General features: G+C 42.6%; 1 protein-coding gene across 1 annotated transcript in view; it reads left to right on the top strand.

Annotated features, from left to right (window-relative positions):
• Window positions 1-20,612, top strand: part of LOC119419408 (ecto-NOX disulfide-thiol exchanger 1) — a 164,274-nt gene that overhangs the window by 81,390 nt on the left and 62,272 nt on the right. Inside the window, exons 7-8 of the mRNA XM_037686715.1 lie at window positions 6,874-6,930; window positions 8,829-8,928. Coding sequence (XP_037542643.1) covers window positions 6,874-6,930; window positions 8,829-8,928 — 157 coding nt within the window. The remainder of the gene's footprint in view (window positions 1-6,873; window positions 6,931-8,828; window positions 8,929-20,612) is intronic.

Genomic DNA, 20,612 nt, shown 5'->3' with positions numbered 1-20,612 from the left:
TTTTGGGTCGATATGAGGATTTAGGTGTAATTTGAATGGGTTCTTGGCCTTTTCTGCATCCTACATCATATTTAGTCTGTGCCCATAGATGTGTTGGGACTGCTGCCAATTCTGGGTCATCCTGAGACAAGGTGGACATTGTTAGTCATTTGTTATTGTCAATCACTTCTTTTGTGGGGCGTACAGTCAGCAGATGACAAAAATCTTGTCTGTACATACCTGTATTGAGAGAGGGTGAATAGAAAAAACAGCTGTCACGTGGTTCCCAGTCTGAGGCAGTGTGTGCTCTGAGTGCCAAGGGGCCCAGAGAATGCCACTGTGAATCAGGTGGTTTTGCCAGTGAAATGTGGGGAAAAGAGTCACTCACTGTGAAATAGGATGTTTTGGGTGTCACCTTGTCATTGAGGGTCAGCAAAACAAAACAATAGTCATGTGTCCAGCAGAGGGACGAAGTGGTAAGTTGTGTGTCGGGTGTCATCAGAAATGAGTCTCCTAAATGATCAGCAGGCTCCAAAGTTACATGAGCAGTACAGTGGAGGCGTTGTTCAGACATGAAACAAGTTGTGGGTGGGAGTCTGTCTCTAGCCATTTTAAGCAGAGACTGTTGTTGAATTAGATCCAGCAGGAGCCACTCAAAAACGTATAACAAATCAGGTGTGAGTGAGACAAGAGTTTCTGGATTTTCTGCTTGTTTTAACACAAGCAGACCTTAAGATCCACAACTAAGTGTTAACCTAAATTTTAGTATCAGGTCTCTGGCCAGTAAATTCACTGGGCAGGAGGCTGACAGCAGAAATTGATGATCATGTTGAGTTTGATCAAATGGATCTATAAATTTGAGGGGAGATGTGACTGCTTCAGGAATAGCCTGGCCAGACGCTCCTGTAGAGTGTACAATTTTGCCTGAGAGTGAAGCGTCAGGAAAACATTTTTTCATGATTAAAGATTGTGTTGCTCCTGAATCTACAAGAAATTTAACAGGGACATTTTCAACTAACACTGTGAGCATGGGTAACTTCAGAAACACTGACTGGGTGTATTTGTAATATGTAGGAATAAATTTGCCTGTGTCTGACAGAAAAACAGGTGTGTGTGTGTGTGCTGATACTTGCAGTTTGGAGTCCTGGGTCCCGGTCTCCCAGCACTAGTCAGGTGGAGTAACCTCCTCTCCGGCCTCTGCCCCCTGGATGCCCAAAGCCACGTCCACTGCGTCGGTGTGGGCTTGGGTAAAAGTTCTGTCCATTTTGTGGCTGCTGTTGGCCTGGGACGTGCTGCTGAGGCCTCGGGCCTTGTGGTATGGGCTGTTATGGCGGGCGACCTCTGCCACGCCACTGATTCCTTTTGTGTGGGCAATCTCTGATCCAATAGTCAAGTCCTCCACACAGATAACAAGGACGAGGTCCATCTGGGTCAGTCTGCTGTTGATAAGGCTGGACAGGTTGCTGCTTGGGTGTTGGTGGGTGAGGTAATTTAGCGGCAGCTGTATTAAGTGTCATCTGTGTGGCTCCTTGTAGCAGTGTGAGCTGAGCCTCTTCAGTTTGTCTCTGTTTTTTCTTCTGGGTGGAGGTTTGGTCAGCTGTGTGCTGATCCCAGGTGTGCCTGGCATGTCTGAGAAGCTCATTCAGCCGTACACCAGTTTTCCACCCAATTTAGGTGGATTGAACAGCTTTACTGTTATGTGGGAGAAGTCCATTCATCAGAGATTGGCAGAAAATAATCTCAAAAGACGTTGCTTGAGGGGCTTCTCGCCAGTCATCATTATTGATGGGAATACCAGAGTGGGTTCTGAAGATGGGCAACAGTCTGTTATCATAGTCTTGTGGGGCTTCATCTGGTCTTTGAAACAGTGTCTGTGATGGTGGTGAAGCTTGGGGTCTGAGGATACGCTGCAGTGATGTGTTTTGTGATCCTTTCCATGTGTATAAAGAACTGTTGGTTGTCCTTGTGATCTGCCTGGACGTTGACAATTCGATGTCCATCACGTCAGCAGCTACAGCAGTTCCTCCTTGTGCCAGGTCAGGCAAGTGCTGGCTTGCCATCTCGATCAGGGTCGCCTTTGGCCATGTATGGTACACCAGTTATGGGCCAGTCAGTCCTCCAACCACCAGCATCAGGTTGGTGAACAGGTCTTCAGGATCGTCCACTCCATCTGCAGCTTGGGGAAGGTCAGATAATGATGATCTGCGTTTTTTTTTTGTTTGTTTGTTTTTTCTTTAGGCCTTGCTATTTAATGTCGTCCATTTCCTTTTTTATAGCTTCAGCCTTTTCTTCAAGGGCCTTAATTTTTTCCATTTGTCTTGTGACGACTTTAGTACTGGTTCCAGCGACAGGACCTTTAGTATCAGCTGTGGTCTTCAGCGAGGTCACTGGTGAGGTTTCATCATCTTCTTCCTCTGAATCAGATGCTGGTGCACATCCTTGAAAATCATCATCAGAGTCGAGGGCCCAAGTGGGTTTTGGTGGTGGGAGCAGCTGAGCTTGACCTTTAATGGGTAGTCTTTGTGATTTTTCCTTCTTTTTTTTTGCCGTTACAGGTGGGGCGTACGATGGTGGGTCAGTGAAACCAGCCAGAGAGGGGTACAGCAGTGCCACGGGAGACAGAGGTCCACAGGACTCCGGTATATGTGAAGAAAAAAAGAGAGAGGAGAGAGACACGTTTAATTTGTCCTTTAACGATCTAGTTGCTTTTCCTGACTTAGCTTCTGGAGTATTTTGTGAATTTGTCATTGTCTCATTTTTTAGAGCCAATTTGGTTGTCTTCTCAACTTTTTGAGTCATTTGATAGGTCCTGGATGCTGTTTTTGTGTTAGGGATTTGGACTGGTTTTTCAATAATTTAAACGCTTGCTCGTGATTGTGCATTGCTACAAAAATATCCTGTGGTATTTTCTTCATATTACACGTTTTTTGTTTCTGTCTTAACAACTGTTCTTCTAATTTTTGAATTTATTTGGGGTCAAAAGAACCATTTTTTAGAAAATTAAATTTGGAATGCCACTGTGAGACAAAACTGAGACTTGAATCACCATGTAGTCTGCGCATCCGGTCAGCTTCTGGACCACAAGGAATGTAATCCTTTGTTTTACTATTTCCTGAACCCATTTTCTTACGTTTTATCACTCAGTCTCTTTCTATTGAGACTTACCTGGATTTGGTTTCACAAATCTACCTCAGTTTTAAATTATTAAAACCTACTTTGTCACTATTTTATTTCTCAGTCCTTTTAGATGAACTTACCTCGATTTTTATTTTAAAAACCTACTTTGTTATATATTAAAAAGTTTTTCAGTTTACCTTAAGTAGTTGTTTGTCTTAGCCAAAAGTTCTCAGTCTGTTTTGAATTCTGTCGAGGTCGAATCCTCCCGATAGAAGAACCAGAACGTCGCCTCACTCTTAAAGACTAGCAGAGGTTTAGAGGAAGAATCCTGCGATTCTTGGTGATCAGCCATCGTCCTGGGTCCACCGAGCGGACAGACCAGCGAAGAATCCTGTTCGTGACGCCAAATCGTGGAGTTTTATCAAACTTTGTTGTTTAATAAAATTTAGCAGACTAAGAACTTTGTTAAAAAACACGTAGCAAGGTTTATTTCTCTTCTGCAGAAGGGAGAACACATGGAATGGAAACGCAGCCCAAGAGTTCTTGTGTGTTCTCCAAAATCATGAGCAATACAGTCTCATTTATACACCTTCACACGTAACATGTTTTGATACAACAGGCGCTCATTTGCAATCTTATCAGAGTAAAAACAGACAGTACGTTTGTGGTCAGTGACTGGTTCTGGAGATGGGTTTGAGAAACGGAAGTTAAAAGGTTTCACAATGATGTTGGAGAGGTACGGCTTCTACAGTTTTAGATAAGCTTTAACAGAGTGTGATATAAAGTAAATGACTAATAAGAGTGATGATAAAATTGATGAACAAAATAAACTGGTATCAATGGTTACAAAGTACTGATCCTTTCTGAGACTCAGAGCTAAAACTGCAGGCAAACACGTTAATTATCATTTTAAAGTAAACTGTAATTTGTGTAAACATATCAAACTTTTATATTAACAACCCAGAAAATATCAACACCGGTATTATCGTGAATGATATGATATGATATGGCCCAGCTCTAACGAGGATTGAGGAAACCAAAAAAAAAAAAACATGTATCACACTATTTCCTGGCTGGGAACTACTATAAAAGATGCAAAAAAAAAGACTTTGCAACATAAAGCTGCAACATACAATGACATCATAATACATTTATGCATAAAGATCGATGAAGCCGGTGAGTTATCCATAAACACGTGTTCTGTGAAATCCTTTTAAATAAGTTGCAGGATAATAGAAGAGTCGGTACAATGAATAAAAGCCAGAGACTGCTCTGCTAGAAATAATAGTGTCATTTATTAATCTGCCACAGATAACAGCCAAACAATGTACATTCAGTACAACACGAAGTAATGATGCATATGCTCCTCACCGTGACACTTAGATCGGAGAGCCTGTACGATCCAGGTAAAGGCAGACATCAAAACAGCTGGGCATTGCGATCGGAAACCCCAGCAGACTCTGTCTTTACTCTGAGTGTTACATCTTTTATACCTTGAAACTCCTGAATCGCGTGCGAGCAGCAAAACATGTTTACCGGTTTACCAAGATAGTTGTGCTACAGAACAATTAACTCACAAAAACATGTTTTGCAGAACCAAGGCTGTGGTATGCAAGCCTGATGGAGAAAAACATGCTTTTCAGGAAACTCTGGGTGTTGTATCTGAAAAAACGGGCCAAGTTTCACAGTCAGAACACACAGAGGTTTAACACTGCATTCCTCTTGAGTATATTTCTTTTGCAGCACAAGTTCCTAGTTAATTACAAACAAGTTGAGTATAAATTGACATAAAAGCATAAAAATAATTATTATTTCAACACGCCAGAAAGTTCTGAAGTTCTGATAAGATGGTACAGTATTTATCAGCATCATGGTTCTGATAAGGCCACAGATGTCCTCGGGAGATGGGGGGGTGGGGGGTGGGTGGGGGCAGAAGCTTCTAGTTTACGTATACTCCAGGAGAAATTTGAGATAAGTTGGCCTGCCCAAGACCAGCGGGGACGCCAAATTCAGATAAACAACAATTGCTTGGGCCGCCAGATTCTGTTTTCTGCCTGCCTTCAAGTTATACTGGTATACTCAATGGCGAGTCCAAACAGCCAGATTAATGGACATTCTGCCTGGGGTATTGTGAACGTTTCTCAAACAACCAGTGACTCCACCCCCTGACCAATCAGTGACGCACAGTGTTCTGACGTCACGTTTTCAGGCCAGCACGGTACACTTGGAACCTCAGAGAAGTTGGTTCTGACAAAGGGGCTGGTTCCACAAATCATTGCTAGTGGAAAAGACTTGGAACCGTGCAGCGCCAAGTCGAACCGTGCCGCAGAGGCACTAGTGGAACGGGGCATTAGTTCCTGCTCCTCAGTCTTGCCATGTCTACTCTCACCTGTTTTTGTTGTCCACTCAGGTGTTTCTGTTTCTATCATTTAGTTTTTGGTTATTTATACTCTCTGTTTTGTTAATCGGGCTTTAGTTCACTTCTGCTCTTGGTAGTACTTGTGTTCAGCTTTCCCGGTGTTTTTCTCTTGTGGCCAGCTCCTGTTCCTCCCATACTCACCTGATCCTCGTTGTTTTTCTCCAGGTGTTCACCATTGTGCCTCTTTAGTGTCTCATCAAGTTCCTTGTTATTTTGTTTGCTCCTGTCTGTCGTCCCTGCTGTCCCTCTGTATTTTCTTGTGCTCTGGATTTTTTGTAAGTTTTGCTGCCATGTCAGTTTGTTGTTTTTGCTTTTTGTTAAATAAATGAGTTTCTTTATTTTACCTTCAAGTTCCTCCATGTCAGTCTGCACGCTGGGTTCAACTTTCACAGAACATGAGAGTTTATTATTATTATTATTATTATTATTATTTGTGCTGACACATCAGCTTTTTGTTTATCTAGTTTAATAATAACATTTAAGTTTTCATTTTAAATCCTTGCTACCTTGACACCAACAGGATATCGCTGACTGTTCGGTTGCTTCTTGAACTAATTGGTCTGTAACTTTTGATGGTCAACCCTTTCGACATCATCTTTCTGTGCAGAGAGATTGCAACCTGCTAGTGTCACCATTGTATGTGCGCATATGGCCATATTTGTTTTTACACTGAGATACACAAATGGAGAAGCAGGCAGCTATTCAAACTCCTGGGGGATAGTTATGGAATAGATGTCTTGCTCAAAAACACCACCACATATGGGTATGGGAATTTAACCTGCAACCTTCCAGCCCCAAGACAGCTGTCCTACCACTGCATCACAACAACCCCATGCTATGTAGTAATCCATCAGCTTTATTCAAACATCTCAGATCACTCAAGTTGTGACAATGTCACAAAGTGAGTATGAAACATTTTTGTTACACACAAACACACACACACACACACACACACACAACATTAGAGCACTGACACTATTTGACACCAATCACTTCTCTTCCACTGTGATACACATCCAGTTCATGTGAGTAAATGAATGCTTTTTGTCACTAAAGCTGGAGGCTCACTTGAAGAGGAACGTGTCCTGCTGGTTCTTCCTCTGGGAAACTTGTCAGTTCTTTGGTTTTAAGATCATGCAGCTGATGAATCAGCTGGGTTGTAAAAAGATGGAAAATATGCTGCAGCATGCCTCTCCGATGTGCCACGGAGAACATTTTCAGTTCTCTTCAAAGAAAAGAAGCTACTTTCTCAAAATCTTTTTGTTCACAATACAAAGTCATTTTTTAAGTAGTAAAACAAACTTTTGAAAATATTTCTTTGTTGTGATCAAATGTATTTGGTTTCCATGTGCCTGCAGCTGCTGAGCAGTAATGGGAAGACTTTGGAGGGAACCAACGAAGAGTTTCATGAAAAGGTAAAAAGCAAAGACTAATCAAGTATTTCTGAGAAAGAAACAACTGTCTGACCATTTGTTTATCTACACAAACATTTAGTTTGGGATTGTCAAAGGTGTGAAGGTGCGGGTTCCGTCCTGGCCATGGAACACTGGATCAGCTCTTTACCCTCACTAGGGTCCTCGAGGGGTCATGGGAGTTTGCTCATCCTGTCTACATGTGTTTTGTTGACTTGGAAAAGGCATTGGACCATGTTCCTTGGGGTACACTGTGGGGGTTGCTCCTTGAGTATGGGATTGAGGGTCTGTTGCTACAGGTTGTTCAGTCCCTATACAAATGGTAAATGGACTGTACATAGCACCTTTCTGTCTGATCAAGATACTCAAAGCTCTTTACAACACAATCTATGCCTCATTTACCTGTTCATACAGCACTCTACTATAGCTCTACAAAAGCTGATCAGAGCTTTAGATCACATTCATACACTGATGGGACACACATCAGAGGCAATGAGATGTTCAGTGTCTTGCCCAGGGACACTTCAGCATGTGACAGCTGGTGGAATCGAACCCCCAACTCTCCCATTGGATGACTGCTCTAACCACTCAGCCACAGCTGCTCATGCACATCTGCTATACAAGTGGTACAAGAGTATGATTCACATTACCGGTAGTAAGTGGGACCCCTTCAGGGTGGGAGTTGGACTCCACCAGCGCTGCCTGTTGTCACAGATTCTGTTCATAACTTTTAGGGACAGAATTTCTCGGTGCAGCCGGGGGGTGGAGGGATTCTGGTTCGGTGGCCTCAGGATTCATCTCTGCTCTTTGCATATGATGTGGTCCTGTTGGCGTCATCGTGCCGTGAGCTTCAGCTCTCACTGGAGCGATTCGCAGCCGAGTGTGAAGCGGCTGGGATGAGAATCAGCACCTCCAAATCGGAGGACATGGTCCTCAGTCAGAAAAGGGTGGATTGCTCTCTTCAGATTGAGGGTGAGTTCCTGCGTCAAGTGGAGGAGTTCAGGTATCTCAGGGTTTTGTTCACAAGTGAGGGAAGAATGGTGTGGAAGACTGACAGATGGGTTGGTGCAGCATCTGCAGTATTGTGGACTCTGTGCTGGTCCGTTGTGGTGAACAGGGGGATGAGTTGTAAGTCAAAGCTCTCTGTTTACCGGTTGGTCTACGTTCCCTCACTTATTACAAGAGCTTTTCTATAAGTCATTTTCCAGTGCTAAAAAGCTTTGGGGAGGATAAACTCCATAGTCAACAGCTCATTCACAATCTACCATCCATCCATCCATTCATCCATCCACCCATCCATCCATCCATCCATTATCTTTTACCCGCTTCTTCCATTTTGGGTCATGAGGGTCCCTGGTGCCCATGTCCAGTGGTCACTGAGCGAGGGGCGGGGGACACCCTGGACAGGTTTCCAGTCCATCACAGGGACACATAGAGACAAACAACCATTCACTCTCTCACTCACACCTAGGGACAATTTAGAGTTACCAATCAGCCTAACATGCATGTTTTTAGTCTGTGGGAGGAAACCAGAGCACCCGGAGAAAACCCACGCATGCACGGAGGGAACATGCAAACTCCACCCAGAAAGACCCCTGGACCGGGATCTGAACTGGGGACCTGCTCGCTGAGAGGCAGCAGCTCTACCAGTTTGCCCACTCACAATCTACCATTCGACAAAATCTTCAAGTATCAACAACAAAAAAAGTTTTAATGACCTACTGGCTTAGTGACCATTTTTCTTAGAAGAGAGCAAAAACTTGAGTAATTGGGAATAAATTCCTGCTTGTTTGCCTAATATTGCCTTAAAATCTAAAACATATTTTTGCTATCTTGTAAAGCTGTGTGGGATTTAGACAACTCATGTTCCCTTCAAACAGACAGTTTTCTTTAATTTTCAGAGCATTAATGGCTGCGTTCCATCGCTGTACCTCAGCAGAGACAGGAGAACAGAATTCATGAGAGGAGGAGTTGCTTCAGAAAAAGAGGCGCTGCTTCTGGGTAAGTATGATCATCACCAACACAGGAAAAAAAAAATACAGTCACTTGAACATAAAATAAGATTATGTTGTTTGTTTCGTTGGTTGGGGGGTTTTTTTGGGGGGGAGGTCAAAATTTTTTTAAAGACTTCTGATAATTTGATTTTTTTTCCTGTGGCTAAACACATTTATTAAAACAAAAAAATGCTAATGAGTCATGATTAGGGGTGTAACGGTACACTAAAATCACATATTTCGGTTCAGTTCAGTTTCAAAGAGGGCTCAGTTCGGTTAATTTTCTGTACAAAAAAGGCCAAAATAAAGACTTACAAAATGTTTATTTTGAATACATGCCAAGTAAACAAGTTCAGTCATTACAGACTTCTTATCTGGAGGTGATCTGGTGGATGAAGAAGACTCAGCTGCTGTCATCCTCAGACTGCAAACAACACAGAGATTTAAAAAAAACTGAGTTAATAAGATGATAATTTAAATTTAAAAAGGTAATTAGATCACAATAATACAATAACATTACCTCTTCTTGCACGGTCATCATATGAGGTGGATGAATATCCTGTCTTGCTCATCATCGATGTGGCAGGGCTTTAATCTGGGCTCCAGGGCTTGTTGACTATCAGTTTTAGTTTTTTCATAAAGTGCTGCTACGACTTTTTGGCTGAAGTGTTGACATGATGGGAAGTCGTAGGCAGCGGGGCTAAAGAATTTTAATCATATGCTTAAAACGGGCGCATCAACAACATTCGGACATAGATCCAGAGCTTTAAAAACTTCTACAGCTTGTGTTATTGCGTTGGACCGATCTGAATGACCTGATAACGGTTGTTTAAATGCTGCTGTTATCGGTTTGAACAAAACTACGTTCACATTCAGATGATGTCATTTCAAGAGCGTTAACAAGTTAGACGTGTTGCTGCTGCAGATCCAGTCTCCATGAAACAACGTCGACACACAACTTTGGATTTGTACTTGTCTTTTAACAAGAAAGTGATAATGTTCACAAACAGGAGACTGCAACCAGATGGCTTGTTCGTTGCCTGCTAGGCTGCTAATGCTACGCGTGCTGCAAGATAATAGCGCCGTGCTGAAACACGCAGCACATAAATCTTGTTAATAAAATTTAATGAGTGAAAAAATAACCGAAACGGTACGCACGTGGCTCGAATCGAACATGCTGTACCGAAACGGTTCAGTACACCCACGTGTACCGTTACACCCCCTAGTCATGATACAAAGTTTTCCAGCCAAAGTGGTGTGAAGTGTGGAAAATGGGTGAACGCACTTTTAAAGTTTTCATCACCCTTTTGGAAATCGCTGCTTTCTTTTTCCCGTTCTCCAGCTCTGACTGCAGCAAAACCAGGAAAGTTTTTGTCAGGGGTTTCTGTAAAACTGCTTGTGTCTTTTCTGCAGTTAAACAATACTAACTTTTCTCAAACATGCCTCTTTTTACCACTGTCATTTCTTGTCCTGTTGTGCTTCTAAGTATTCTAATTCACCTAATTAATGATAAATTACTGTACAGATTTAGGTCCATTATTTACTGGAGAGCTGAACGACATATTATGCTGAAGGGACACACTTCTAAACCTCAGTTTTCTGGGTTTGGCACTAATTAATCTGTCAAAAATGTGCCAGATTACAGCTTCAGGTGTCAGGTTTTGAAAGGTGTCAAACCTAGGAACCACATGAGGAGCTTCAGTAAAACCTAATATTAATTCCGAATTAATATGTTTTAAATCTGGGGGGACACGTCCCCTTCACATATAATTGTTGCATGTAATGTAATGCATCTAATGTAGCATGTTTTTTTATGTTGTTTGTATCACTTCTTTTATATACATTTCATTTGATATGCTTTCATATAAATGTTTATTGTGTGTACTTCATTTATAGTCTTTGTTTCAAACAGGTCTCTCTTGTAAATGAGTCCTTATGACTCAGTGAGACTAACTTGTATAAATAAAGGCTGATTGAATGTTGTGACGCCGATGGTTCAAGTGAACTTGGGGCTAATGGGTAGAGTGGAGACGCCTGTGCAATAAGAGAACAGGAAGCAGGTGTTTGTGCCAGAGGCAGGACTGAGGAGCAAATGGAAAAGTATACATATAATGCTATGTGTTGTCATCATTGTAAGTTCCCATGCAATGATGAAATTAGTTCTCTGCATTTGACCCATCGCACCTGGGATATACCCAAGTGGAACAGTGGGCAGCTATTGAGCACACGGGGAGCAATTGAAGATTAGCTGTCTTGCTCAGAGACACCATGACATGTGGAAATGGCTGGGAGTCGAACCGCAACTTTCTGGTCCTAAGTCGACTGCCCTATCTCTGCCTCTAATTGAGTATAACAGAAAAGACAAGAGGCACAGAAAACAAACCTAAAACAAATTCATCCATCCATTATCTTTACCCGCTTCTTCCATTTTGTGTCGCAGGGGGTCACTGGTACCCATGTCCATCCATCACTGTGCCAGAGGTGGGGGACACCCTGGACAGGTCTCCAGTCCATCACAGGGACACATAGAGACAAACGAGACAAACAACCATTCACTCTCTCACACCTAGAGACAATTTAGAGTTACCAGTCAGTCTAACATACGTGTTTTTGATCTGTGGGAGGAAACTGGAGTACCCGGAGAAAACCCATGCAGCATGAAGAGGACATGCAAACTCCAATAAGGCCTCCAGACCGGGAATGGAGCAGGGGTAACCTGCTCGCTGAGAGGCAGCAGCTCTACCAACTGATCCACCGTGCTGCCCCCAATCCAAATATCAAAGGAAATAATAATAAATACGGTATATTAAAAGCAAAAAAAAAAAAAATCAACACAGGCAAAAGCACAGATTGTTACACCAAGTGTATTTGATTAAATAAAGGTTGAATGAATTTTGCACATCCTGAAATTATGAATTACCACTTAATGCTTTGACTGGAGCCTAACCACAGCTAAAACATGCACGTAAAGTGGTTGGTGTTACTGCAGTGCACAGAAAAGTTACAGTATTGACTGATGACATCTAAACCCTGCCACGTTACTGAAGCCCAGCTTCTGTCCTCTCCACAAATGATCTGGACTGAAGATGTTTCACATATTTTGGTTCTTTCTGTCGTTCAGAGTAGTTTTTTTTTTTTTTAATCCTTTTTCAGGTCTTGAAGACAAGTTTTTCTCCAACTGGTGTGAAAGAAAATGGTAGCTAATAATAAACCTGCAGTTTTTCAGGACATCGTTTGAGTAAATCCACAAAAGTTGAAGACAAAAACAACTGGACTTTATTTGGAACAAGACACTTTGCTAAAGCTCCTGGGATGAGAAGCGAAACATCTTCTGTTACAATTAAAGTCAAGCTGTTTTTGTCTTCAACCTTTTTGAATCTACCATGTCCTGGATGATGGAGAATCTTCAGCAGCACATTGTTTGAGTAGTTTTTCACGTTTTCTCAACCAAACAGTGTCCACGTTCCAACAGGAATGTTTGTGTGCAGAGCAAAGACAGACTGTTTATGCTGATGGCACTGAGGTTGAAATGTGTCGGTCTGCCAGGAGGTGAGTAAACTTTGGGTTGACTGGACCCACTGATCAGGCAGACTGATACACTCAACACCTATCACCTGGTCTGTGCAAACACACCTTGAACAAAACTTTTAGTTTGACTCATGGCTTCTAGATCAATGTTTACACTTTAAATCAGTTCAGTTTTTTAATTCAGCCTTCATTTCTACAGGTTAGTCTCATTGAGCCTCGAGGACTCACTTACAAGAAAGACCTGTTTTAAACAAACACAGATGAGGTACAGACAATATACAATCCTATAAAAAGCATATAAAATGAAAAGTAACTAGAATAAGTGATATAAAAATCAAACAAAAAACAGCTACATTATGAAGCAATATAAAATATTAAAAACTGGAACATATCTGCGTTGGTTTTTGCCATAAACTAGCAGTTGTTTAAAGCCCATTAGAGAGGTCAAAGTCGACAACTTCAGATCTTCTTGCAAGGTGTTCCAGGTTACTTCCAGTTTATTTATATAGCACCAAACCACAACAGAAGTTGTCTCAGGGCACTGAACAAAAAATATTCACATACATACAAATGCCACCAGTAAAAGTCCTCTATCTAAGGAAGCAGCAGAATGTGTTGAAGCTTCACTTCGTCACAGTCTCCCATCCTGAGCAAGCACAAAGGAGACAGAGACAGAGTCAGAGATTCTTTATTGTCATTCGCACCTCATGTGGTACATGTGGTGGAGCGAAATTATGTACACAGGGTCCCAGTTACATCCAATAATAAAATGTATAAGAAAAACTGTAATAACATCTAAGATATGAACTAAGAAAAACATCAACTAAATATACACTAAGCACTAATAACATAAAAACATTAAACATCAGCACAAACATGAACATGAGTCTGTGTGAGCAGATGAGCACACATGAACACATCAATATTGAAAAAGATCAGCAGCAACATGAAACACATCAGCAGCAACATGAAACACATCAGCAGCAACATGATATGGTTTTTCACAGTGATTATTCTGGTTAGAGATTCATGAGTCTAACAGCCTCAGGGTAGAAGCTGTTCCTCAGTCTAGTGGTTCTACACTTAATGCTCCTCAACCTCCTTCCTGACGGGAGTGGGGCAAAAAGTGTGTGTGGTGGGTGAGTCAGAGTCAGAGTTTCTTTATTGTCATTCGCACCTCATGTGGTACATGTGGTGGAGCGAAATTATGTACACAGGGTCCCAGTTACATCCAACAATAAAATGTCTAAGAAAAACAGTAATAACATCTAAGATATGAACTAAGAAAAACATCAACTAAATATACACTAAGCACTCATAACATAAAACATTGAACATCAGCACAAACATGAGCATCAGGTCCATCATGATGCAGGTGGCCCTCTTCCTGCATCTGGAGGTGTAGATGTCTGTGATGGTGGGGAGGCTGACTCCAACATCTTCTGTGCAGCCTTCACCACTCTCTGCAAAGCTTTTCTTTCTGCAGCTATGCAGCCTCCATGCCACACGTTGATGCTGGAGCACAGGATGCTCTCCACTGCACACCTGTAGAAGGAGGTGAGGACTGAGCTTCCCAGACCAGCTCGCCTCAGCCGCCTGAGGAAGTAGAGTCTCTGATGAGCTTTCTTGATCAGGATGGTGGTGTTGTTGCTCCAGCTGAGGTTGTCATTCATGTGTACGCCCAAGTACTTGTAGCTGGAGATCACTTCCACAGCAGATCCTCTTATGTTCAGAGGGGTGTAGATGATTTTGTTCCTTCTGAAGTCCACAATCATCTCCTTTGTCTTCTTCACATTGTTGGTAAGGTTATTCTCTTTACACCAGCTCTCCAGGTGTTCCACCTCCTGCCTGTAGCTGGACTCATCATTGTTTGTGATACACACTACCACCACTGTATCATCTGCAAACTTTACAATGTGACAGCCTGGATGGGTAGTGCACAATCATACGTGAGCAGAGTAAACAGGAGGGTGCTCAACACACATCCCTGAGGAGAGCCAATGCTGAGGGTTATGGTGGAGGAGGAGAGGTTGTGGATCCTCACTAACTGTGGTTTTTTTGTTAAGAAGTGTAGTACCCAGTTACAAACGGAGGGGCTTAGTCCTAGTGTGGATAGTTTGTCCATCAGGGTTTGGGGGATCATGGTGTTGAAGGCGGATGTGAAGTCCACAAAGAGCATACGGACGTAAGAGTTTTTCTGCTCCAGGTGGTTGAGCGCAGTGTGGACCACAGAGGAGATGGAATCCTCTGTTGATCGGTTCTCACGGTATGCATACTGATGAGGGTCCTCGTTATGTTGATGGTTGTTTTGATGTGAGTCATGACCAGTTTTTTGAAGCATTTAGCGACTATCGGGGTGAGGGCCACTGGCCGATAGTCATTCAGACCAGTCACTGTAGAGCTTTTTGGAACTGGGATGATGGTGGCAGTCTTCAGGCAGGTGGGAAGTGTCTCCAGATTAAGTGAGGTGTTAAAGATGTCTGCCAGCACCTCACAGAGCTGATCGGCCCATTCTTTCAACACTTTTCCGGGGATGTTGTCTGGGCCAGTTGCTTTGTGCGGATTGATCCTCCTAAAAGTACTCCTTACTTTGGCTGAGGTCACACTGAGATGCTCTTCATCCGGTGGTAAGGTGAGTCTGGTGCTGGGTGGTCTGTTCGGGTCTTCAAAGCGTGCATAGAACTTGTTGAGGGCATCAGGCAGAGATGGGTCTTTGGGGCATTGTTCACTCCTTCCTTTATAATCTGTTATGCACTTAATGCCCCTCCACATGCTCCGAGGGTCTTGTGAGATGAATTGACCCTCGATCCTCTGTGCATATGTGGCCTTGGCCTTCTTAATACCAGCAACCAGCTCTTTCCTTCTCCTACTCAGCTCCTCTGAGTTTCCAGACCGGAAGGCAGTGTTCCTGGCTTCCAGCACGGTGCGCACCTCTGCATTCAGCCAAGGTTTTCTGTTTGGATAGCTTTTAACATTTCTGATAGTGGAGACGGTGTCAGTACATGTACTAATGTAACCCAGAACTGAGGATGTGTATTGGTCTAGATCAAGCGATCCTCCATTTTCAGCAGCTTCTCTGAAAACCTGCCAGTCAGTTCAATCAAAACAATCTCTCAGTATGGGGCCACTGTCCTGGCTCCAACATTTAACTTTCTTTTGTACCGGTCTGGAGCGTCTCAGCGGGGGCATGTAAGCAGGAGCCAGGAAGATTGAGATGTGGTCTAACAGTCCGAGGTGGGGGCAGGGTTCGGCTTTGTATGCATCTTTTACTTTCGTGTAAATATGGTCCAGCGTGTTGTTCCCACGTGTTGGAATTGCCACATGTTGATGAAAGCTTGGGAGACAGTCCTTTAGATTCATGTGATTAATGTCTCCGGCTACAACGTAAAGAGCTTCGGGGTGTTTGCTCTGCAGCGAGCTGATATCATCATGTAGCTCCTGCAGTGATTCATTAGCATTAGCATCCAGAGGAATGTAAACGACCATGATGAAAGTCACTGTGAACTCGTGGGGTAGATAATGTGGCCGACATTTAACTGTTATTTGCTCCAAAGCCTTCGAGCATGAGCTTTTTACAACAGTACAATTCGTGCACCAACTTTTACTCACGTAAATGCACACTCCGCCTCCCGGTGATTTCCCCGTGATTTAGCTCGCTGCAGCAGTCCGCTTGAAAAAAGAGTCTGTCATCCAGATGGAAGACTGTATCCGGCATTTCGTTTGAAATCCACGTTTCCGTGAGGCATAGCACCACACACTTTTTCATCTCTTCTGAGGCGCCCGCTCTCAGAGGAAGTAAATCCATCTTGTTGTCCAATGAGCGGACGTTCGACAGAAAGAGACACGGCATAGGGAGTTTTCTGGCTGTAGCTTTAGCTCGTAGCCTCACCATAACCCCCGCTCGGCATCCTCTCTTCTTAAGCCGGGAGCAGCGCCTCCTCTTCTGCCCGCTGGAACGCCTCTGCTGGAACGCCAAAGTCAAAAGCAGTCAAACGTCAAAGCAGACAGTGGAAACAAGTAACTCATTTTTACAAGGAAGAAACCTCCAGGAGAACCAGGCTCAGGTCCAGCAGCCATCTGCTTCGACCGACTGGGTTTGAGAGGACAGGAAGTAGAAACAAATGAACACAGAATGACAGGGCCAAATGTTGGTGCAAGTGTACCTCCTACTGGAAGAAAAACTAAAAACACATGTCAAGATAAAAATAATTACAAATACAAACATGTAGAGTAAGTAAAGACAGTAGCATAGATCTGATCGTAGATCTGACTCGTGGAAAAAATAAATAAATATATTAGAGCTGTTTAAAAAAAGTCTCGTACGACTTTATTCTCATAATATTTGTTGAGGTCTGGAACCTCCTCCTCTGGCCTCCCCAGGTTGTTTGTTCAGAAGGAACACACACTTCTTTTAGAATTAACAATACTTTACTAAATAAACACCAAATGGATGAACAAGAATCACAGATCAGGAGAATTGTGTATTTACCTTCTATCCCTCGGTCCCTCCACATTACTGATGTGAGTGTGCTCTACTTAGTGTTGCCAGGTGAGAAATGTAGGATTATCGTACTAGAGACATAAAATTATCGTATTTTGAGGGAAATTATCGTACACCCGTCATAACCAAAATGACAAATCTATTAATGCACTATAGTAGTGACCGGTCCGCTTCCAGACCGTCTCTGCTTATTCTTTTTTTCTTTTCCTCACTCATGGGGTGGGTGCAGTGGACTATTCAGCCAGTCATGGCCGTTGTTCTGTGGTAGACGCATACACGTATGTAGGTCACATTTAGAAAAGCACAATTGGCTGGAATTTCCAGCCAATCGTGCATCTGTTTGTGGACACATATTAATTAATTCATTCAACCTTTATTTAAACAGATAAATCACAATGAGCCTCGAAAACTCATTTACAAGTGAGACCTGTTTGGACAGACAAAAATAATGGTTAACTGGGCACATGTAGGAGTTGGAGGTGAAAAAAATTCCTATCAGACTTTTTTCTTGGCTGAGAAAAACTTCTAATATTGAAAAAACACCTCGCACAAACAAGCACATATTTATGTAGACATTCTGCATCAGAGACGAGAGCAGTTAACAACGCTTATAGATGCTCTCAAGGTCACTGTAATCAGCCAATGTCCTCCGGTGAGATCCATAAACATTCTCGAGGTATGTCGAGAAATGGCCAAGAATAACGTCTATGAGAATCCAAGAGTCCTGAAATGATGACACAAAGTTTATTCAGCTGGCTCATCTGGTTATCAGTTGGAAATTCCTCAGGGAGGGGGTGGTGAGCATCAGATCACATTTTCTCCAGACAACTTTAGATAAGATGGCCTTCAAGGACAGCCAAGGCGACCAAAATTTAGATAAACACACAGTTGTTTTGGGGATGGGCAGAACTTAATGACATCAACCTTGAGTCTGTGTTGGTCCACTCGGTTCTGAAATGTCCAAATTAACATGGCCACACCGATGGAACGTGACTGAGTAAAAATCCCCAAGATCTGATCTATTCAGCCCAAAGCATTTGAGTCCGGGTACTCCAGACATGAACCAAGCCATCATAAAGGCAAGCAGCGTGATCGGGTCCATATTTTCTGCTGACGACTTCCTTGATTTGTAGATAAAACCAGCACCAGCTGAATCCAATAAGCAGGAACCAGTTATTGTGAATCCAATTAAATATGCGTCCTTAAAATCCACAGATGGCAGCAGAGATAGACACATCATCAAGTTTTCCAGTCGATGAGATATCCAGCTGCGTACGTGCCAACAGGGTAAATCGGCTCGCCCAAAGCCTGTCTTCTCTTCGAAGAAATGTTGTAAATTGAAGATGCCTTCAGGTTTCACAAAAAAATTCCGACAGACAGTTGCGAGAGGCTGATAACAACCGATTACAACCACACATTCACGGAATGGTCAAATTATCGTATATTTGGACTTTTTGGGGATTATTGATCGTACATCGTACAGAGGGCAAAATTGTTGTACAACTACAATAATTATCGTACACCTGACAACACTGGCTCTACTTTCACCCTTACAGACTTCGTCTCTCCTCCCCCATTTTTCCTTCAATCTCCACACATCATAGTGACATTTCCTGCTTTTGATTTCTGTCCAATCAAACACATCCACACACTCTCCGAAGTCCCGCCCCTTTTTCACCCGGTCCAATCAGTCACAGACATACTTCCTGCTTCTCGTCCCTGTCCAATCAGAACCAGACACACTTCTTAGCTGTCGTTTCTTGTGTGGCCCAGATACTTGATAATCAAAACCTTATTTCTAGTCTCACAATTCATAATAAAACATTATACCAACAATGTTATGCTATTCTCACAATTTATAATCAAATATTCATTCGACCTTTTTTAGACAGTTTAATCCCATTGAGCCTCGAGGACTCATTTACAAGAGAGACCTGATTTCAACAAAGAATGATGACAACAATGGACAACAGATACAACAATAGACAGTCATAAAAAGGCATACAGATTTTTTTCTTTACAAATAAGATGGCAAAAAAATGTAGCAAAAACAGCTAGATTCTAAGGTGAATGTAGAAAACTAAAAACAGGAACATGTCTGCATTGGTCCGTGCCAGGAGTCCAACAGATGTTTAAAGCCACTTAGAGATGTCAAGGTCGAGAGATTGAGGTCTATTTGTAAGATATTCCAAGAAACAGGAGCGGAGTAGGAGAAGACCCTTTTGTCTAGTTCAGTCCTCATTGAGGGAACACTGCAGGTAATAATGTCCTGAGAGCGCACGCTGTAGCTGCACTCATGCAGAGACATGTAGGAGGAGATGTATGAAGGAAGCAGAATATATTTATATATATTAATACAAATGTTTTTTTGTATTCTTCACAATTCCTATCTTTCTATTAATTAGAAAGATTAAGCACCCACACACAATCTTACAATTTTTGTGACTGTGTAACTCTGATTATATCCTGTTATTTCAACACATTATCAAGTCTTAGATTGTCCCACAATACCCAGGATAGTTCTGACCTAGTTAGTCTAATCCTTGAATCATTAAAAAATATTTGATAATTTCCAACAAACACTAAAATCATGTTTAATTGATGGAATAATTTAAATTTATAGTTGATCTTAGTTAAATGAACAAAAACCTTTAGGTTGATGTTTGTTTCTCATTAAAGGACTTACCATAATAGAAATAAGGAACTATTTTCTCACTGACAGCAGAAAGTGTCAGGGTTGATTTTAAAGCTGGCAGTCACTGCAAACAGATATTATAGCAATCTTTATTTGTTCTATTTCCACATACTACAACTTTATTCTCGTAATTTTATGACTTTTAACTTTTTTTCTTAGCGTGGCCCTTAAGCTCCATCGTAAAAACAGATTACAATATTTAGTATTGTTTTCATTTTATATTGAAGTTATCATTTGACCGCCTTGCCGTACATGACTTGTTAATCATGTACGTCTTGTCAGTTGTTCTGTGTAAACTGTGCACCATTACACCCCTTATGAGTAATTGGCAGGTGACCAGTGGGACTGGACTTACCTGTAAACTGGGATTTGAAAGAACATCCTGTTTCTGCTGCAGAGTACAGGTGGTGCCAGTTGAAAGTGGGACTTTTTTCCTTTTTCAGCAAGAACGCATTTGCCCACAACCCCCACAACCCAACCCCCCCACCCCCACCCCCGTCTCCCTTCATCTCTACTCTAGTAGCTCTGCTCCATGAGAGCAGGCCGGGTGGAAAGAATTGAATTAGGCCCGTCTGTAATTGCCAGCGTTTCGCCACATAAATCAAGGAAATAAATATTGGCTGTGCCGAATCCTCCAGGGAATGCCACTCTATTTCCTAACCCCTTGTCCTCCTCACCCCCAGCCCACCCTCTGCATGAATGCTTACTTCTGCAGGACCTCTCAGAAGTAATCAACTTGAGAGCTCTTTGTGCTTTAGCCAGCATGTTTGATGAGGCTGCAGAGACATTTGGTTATTGTGCAGTCCTTCATGAGGATGCAGGCTGGCTGCTCTGCTGGAGCCTGAAACTTTACATCTAATATCCAGTCTGGTTCATCTTCCCTCTGTCATGCCCCCCCCCCCCCCCCCCCCCCCCCACCCACACACACACACACCCCCCCACCCACACCACCCACGCCCATCCCCCG

Source organism: Nematolebias whitei, chromosome 13, assembly GCF_014905685.2.
Source record: "Nematolebias whitei isolate Nwh7 chromosome 13, NemWhi1, whole genome shotgun sequence".
NCBI lineage: Eukaryota > Metazoa > Chordata > Actinopteri > Cyprinodontiformes > Rivulidae > Nematolebias > Nematolebias whitei.
The sequence above is the reverse complement of the archived record's forward strand: the minus strand, read 5'-3'. Positions and strand labels throughout refer to the sequence as shown.